Here is a 5,684-nt window from a genome sequence, read left to right as displayed (position 1 = left end):
ATATTTTTGTTAGTACTTTAAATTGTCACTTTAAACAAGCATCAACACAGAAATATAACACCTTTTGGCTACTTTCATGTTAGTAGTTTAAGTATGAAAAATAGGGTAAATATGCTATAAATCATTTGTGCAAACAAACTTAATGTCAGCCCTGCAAAAGTCAGTGCCCCAGTTTGGCCAGCCCAGTTAAAAAGAGTCTGACCCTGCCCCTGGTGAGTAACCCTTAACAGCAACAAAACTTCTACAAAAATATTTCATACAAATTAGTTGGTGTCCCTTTCTTAATACTTCAATTAATTATTGGAAATTGGGAATCATACTCCATTTACATCAAAACATTCACAAATTATTCATATGGAAGATCTCCATCTTCATGTTCTTTACCCTATGCAGGCAGTGGTTCAGTTAAATATTCAGAACACAGCCCCTGTGTTTTTTTAAACGTATTATACCCTTTGTGTGTTTCAGGTCTATTTCATATATGAGGAAGAGGTTGAGGTGGAGGAGAAGGAACCAGAACCTCCACCACCTGTTATCATGGTCAACGACAAACCCCAAGTTCAAGGACCACTACTGCAAGAAACCCAAGTTCTGTGACGTCTGTGCTCGCATGATAGTCTGTATGTTCTAGAAAAGAAAGGAAAAAATGCTCCAACATCAACAAATGACATAAAATCTTAAATTATATTTTATTTATATAATGCTTTATATGGTTTCAGACAGAAACAATAGCTGTTCCTTGCTTATCTTTCAGTGAACAACAAGTTTGCTCTGAGATGTAAAAACTGCAAGACCAACATTCACCATTCATGTCAGTCTTATGTCGAGTTCCAGAAGTGCTTTGGAAAAATTGTAAGTCCCTAATGCTGTCATACGGTGTAAATGTGAAAAATCTACAGAACACTGAAATGAATATTCACATTAACTATCCCCCTGTGAAAGATATTGACACAATGTCTGTAATTGAAACCAAATATCTTGTTTCCTGAAGCCACCTGGCTTCAGAAGGGCCTACAGCTCCCCCCTGTATAGCAGTGACCAACCAGATCCAAGTGAGTCCACACAGAGAAAATATCTCTCACATAGATCTAGACTTCTTCATCCTTTTTTCTGCTAATTTGCTTTCCATGACAGAATCCAGCCTACTTGTGAAAACTATCGTACCAATATCTAAAGCTGTGGCTTACTACCCTGTTTTCAACCAGACAACCCAAACAGGAACGACCCCGTCTTTGACACCCTGCGTGTTGGTGTCATCATGGCAAATAAGGAGCGCAAAAAGAACGAGGGTGACAAGAAAAATGTGAGTGTACTATATCCTTCTAACCAAACAATTTACGGATAAAAGTTCTACATGTTCATCACTCACTTTACAAATACCCCAGCAATGGCAGAGAAAATATATACACACTTCATTAAACCATATACACTTTTTTGAAAATGATATAAGATATTTGTCATTACTCCTGATGAATTATGTTGTTCCTCTAGATGCTGATGATGATGGAGGAAGAGGAAGAGGAGAACCAACAGCCCAAAGAGAATGAAGAGGGAGGAGAGGGTACAGAGAAAATACTGAAGTGCTTAGATGTGCTTCGTGATAGAAACGATGTAGTTCATAGATCATAACATGCACATTTACATCTAACATGTAATTCATAAAGGAAGTAAACCAAATCACAAACACGGAAAAACATATTCACACATTTAAATCTAAAGTGATTGATACTTGATGTTTACACAGGGAAGCCTGATGATAAGAAGGAGAAAGGAGGAGACAAAGCAGATGACAAGGTAAGACAATATGTTAAAAAATATTTTAGTTTTACTTTGAATCATTTAATAAGTAGAACTTTGTCCAACTGTTTTAACAGCGTTGGTGTTTTTGTTACAGTTCAGTTTTAATGTAGCATCTGTGCTGTTTTGTCAACAGAGTAAAGGAACATTCTCCCATTCACACTTTTTCCTGGCTCTCTACCGCTTCAAGGCCATAGAGAAAGATGACCTCGACTTCCAGTATGTTTGAAAAACACAAATAACTCCCAACATCCACTTCCTATACACAGTATACTTACTTTTTAAAATTATACAACACTGATAACAAAAAGGAAGTGATAAAGAGACTCTTACTGTGTGTTTATATATTAGCCCTGGTGATCGGATCACAGTACTGGATGACTCCAATGAAGAGTGGTGGAGGGTGAGATAACTTCATCATTTCTTGATCCTCTTAGCTTTCATTTGATCCTTTAAATGTGATCTTCAGTTTGTGGTTAACCAGTTATAAATGTATTCACATTTTTGTTCTAGTTTTCTGAGGAGAATAAAACTAAAGTCTGTTCACCCTCTGTTTACAGGGAAAGATGGGGGAAAAGTCAGGCTACTTCCCTACAAACTACCTCATAAAAGTGCGTGCATCAGAGAGAGTTTTCAAGGTGACACGCTCCTTTGTTGGGAACAGAGAGATGGGACAAATCACACTGAAGAAAGATCAGGTAACTTCACAGTTGTGTTTGTGATTTATGACAACATTTCTGGATTTAAGTTTTGGACCAAGTTTTATGAGTCTGTGCTTGTTGTCCATTTATAAGCCACAGGAGAAATGTCAGATGTTCACGTACAGTACTTTTTCATCTCATAGTGATCACTAGAAATAAAGGCAGTCTTTCAAAAGAAAAGATGTGGCATTATGTTTTTTTAATAAAAAAACGAACATTGAAATGAACCAGCACATAGGGCATTCCTTGATCAGGGGCTGTATGAATGTATCAAGTTCATACTTTTGCTCTTAATGTTATGTTGTCACTGTGTGTTTCAGATTGTAGTGAAAAAAGGAGATGAGAAAGGTGGCTACCTGAAGGTCAGCACTGGACGCAAGCTGGGCTACTTCCCTGCGGATCTGCTCGAGGAGATCATTGTGACATAAAAAAAAACATAATGGGAAGGCCTGAACAGCATTTTATATATCATGTAACAAGAACTTTCAGTAGTGTTTGATAATGGCATTCACAATTACTGACTAACTTTGCTAGTTATTATGTTAAATTTGGTGACACAGGAGATGATAGAAAAGGCTTTCATAGTCTGAAAAAGCCTGTCATTCAAATGTAGACTTATAAAATGGGTAAAGGACACTCAGATGATTTAGTAGCTTTTTATTTTGTAAATATCATGCCAACACTGATGTTCAGATGCTTTGAATTACTGCATGCATGCCTGGAGACATACAGGACCCCTGAGGCACTTTCAAAGAAGTTATCACTAAGTGTATCAGCTGATGGGACAGTTGAGAGTTATGTGGCTTCTATTGTTCTACTTATTTTTCATCAAGTGGATAAACACACATGTTTTTCAAGATAAAAATAAGAGATGTGTTTGATAAGACTTTTAAATGGAAAATTAAGATATTTCATTTCATTTTAACTTAACTGTTAATTAAAATTGTACAGCTTTGTTGGGCAGCAAACTGAAAAACAAATATTTCCATGGTCTTCTTTTATCTGTTCAAAAAAAGTTATTCAATAAAACATCTTATGACTTGTTTATAAGCATACAAAATGTACTCTAAGTTTCTTATTTTTGCTTAAATAGTTCAAAGTCATTTCAGCATGTGCAACAAGTAAAACCAACCAGACCTACGTCTACCAAAAACTGTCCCTCTGCTTAAAAGGATTTCCAATGTTTGTACCAATCACTGCTGAAAAAGTCAAAGATTTTAGAATAAATGTTTCAGATATTACACCTGAAGTGCACTTGGTATTTTTGATGCAGTTCACTGATGGGTCTTTAAAGTGCTTCTCAGCAGCTATTGTAATCTGCAGAGTAACCTATCTTTGAAGTACAACTTGATATTGTATACAATTATTTTATGCCTATGGTAGTGTTTCTGCACACAGCAAATCATTTACATGTCACCACTGAAGCTGACATATTGTTGCAAAGTTGTTAACAACTCTGGAAAAATCTGGTGAACAAAGAGCAAATATGTTGGGCTATAAATAAATCGCCATTTGCATCATTTATGACATTAAAATGCAAAGATACAATACAGATGTCCAGTATAAAATAATTTGGGCTGAGCCCATTGAACACCATCCCCACTGTCAAACATGATGGTGGGAACCTAATGCTTTGGGATGTTTATCAGCCAATTGACCAGGGAACCTAATCACAGTTAATGGCACCATGTAAAAAGCAGTCAGTAGTAATTATGTATTTATTTGTGGTATGTCCTGGTTTTGTAGGTTTCAGGTGCTTTTGGTGTTCATTGCAACTCAGATGAGTCAGGCAGAGTTATGAACCCACAGATCAAAGCTAAAAATAATTTTGCTTGATTTCCAAACAAATGTTATAATCTAGACAACATTTAAATAGCAATTAATATATCCACCATTGAGACTAGTATTAAACACACACATCATATTGGATTAGTCTCACATTGCCCAAAATTCATTTTACTGATTAGAACATGATAGCACCATAATGTAACTGAATACAACCTCCGTTAACATCAGCTGTCAGCTCCGCAGCTCCTTTTGATAATATTGCCAGACACTATAATAACAATCTGAGACTGTCAGTGACATAAACACGCTTCTTAGTGGATGCATATTAACTTGGCGCACACACTGGCAGTGGTTAGTTTGTAGCTCCGTCTGTGTCCCCTGGTGTCCCCACAGCTGCACTCTCTCAGCTGATCAGCCAGGATTTTTTGACCTATACTGCAGCCAGCCACCAGGGGGCAGACACTCTGCTGAAAGCTTCACCACCAGCCAAGCGAGCTACTCCCCTAGATGCAACGCACTCGTTGCAGAGTAAACAGATTGGTTTGGCGTTCGGACTTGGTGGTAAAATAAATAAATACCTGTCTGTCCACGCAGGATTAAATAGACAATGTTCCTTGCCGATTTTTCGTTTTAGGGTAGATAAAGAGCATAGATAAAGACATGCTATTTCACATGTACAGAACTGCTACTGTTAACTTGTCAAACGCGCCTCCTCAACAACACAATGCATTATGGGTTAGTTGCTAGGTTACGATAAGTGTTGCATTCAATGTTCGTAATAATGTTGGAATTTTTGTAAGAACTTGTCAATGTTAGTAAAAGAAAGTAAATGTTTTTCTTGCCGGACGGCCGGACCCAGGTCACAATCACTCAAGGGTTGCTTTCGGGCCGCATGTTGTCCGCAGGCCGCTAATTGAATAGGGCTGAGCTACAGGCTAATGTTGGCGTCGTTAGATTTTAGTCGGGACATTAAGATAACGACACTTCAACAATTACTGACCAACATTTTTGGGTGACAAAAATAACACTGAAGGGCAGTCCCCCTGTTCGCCAGGCAATAAGGCTGACTTTAATGCATGTCACGTTAGCTAGCATTAGCTTAACTGACGATAGAATCTGCCTAGGTTCAAACCACGACTTAGTTTAAATAATGGCAAATGACTCAAACAAATTAAAACCTAACAATGTCTAGTCACATTTGGAACATTATGTATGGCGTCCGCTGTAGCCCCTCTTCTTTCTTCATCAGCAGCTCTCATCTCAAATGAGGCGCGGTACAACACCAACAGTATTTAATTGTATTTTGCATCATCTACAGTTAGAACATAACTTTCCTGTACTTTTACAATATGTTACAGTGGAAAATGCTGTAAGCAGCTGCAGTTATTTTAGACCCCA

The 5,684-nt window shown here is 37.5% G+C and overlaps 1 protein-coding gene across 1 annotated transcript; it reads left to right on the top strand.

Moving 5' to 3' along the window:
- Window positions 1-522: 522 nt before the first annotated feature.
- stac3 (SH3 and cysteine rich domain 3) lies at window positions 523-3,403 on the top strand. Its single transcript, XM_034695641.1, is given in 11 exon segments — window positions 523-554; window positions 556-620; window positions 755-852; window positions 992-1,052; window positions 1,206-1,303; window positions 1,492-1,561; window positions 1,745-1,794; window positions 1,934-2,016; window positions 2,149-2,200; window positions 2,358-2,495; window positions 2,819-3,403. Coding segments are annotated over 11 exon segments (840 nt in total). The 5' UTR covers window positions 523-537; the 3' UTR covers window positions 2,927-3,403.
- The last annotated feature ends 2,281 nt before the right edge of the window (window positions 3,404-5,684 follow it).

The sequence above is a fragment of the Notolabrus celidotus genome, chromosome 11 (assembly GCF_009762535.1).
Source record: "Notolabrus celidotus isolate fNotCel1 chromosome 11, fNotCel1.pri, whole genome shotgun sequence".
In the NCBI taxonomy this organism is placed as follows: Eukaryota; Metazoa; Chordata; class Actinopteri; order Labriformes; family Labridae; genus Notolabrus; species Notolabrus celidotus.
Note: the sequence above shows the minus strand (reverse complement) of the source record. Positions and strands in the feature narration are given on the sequence as shown.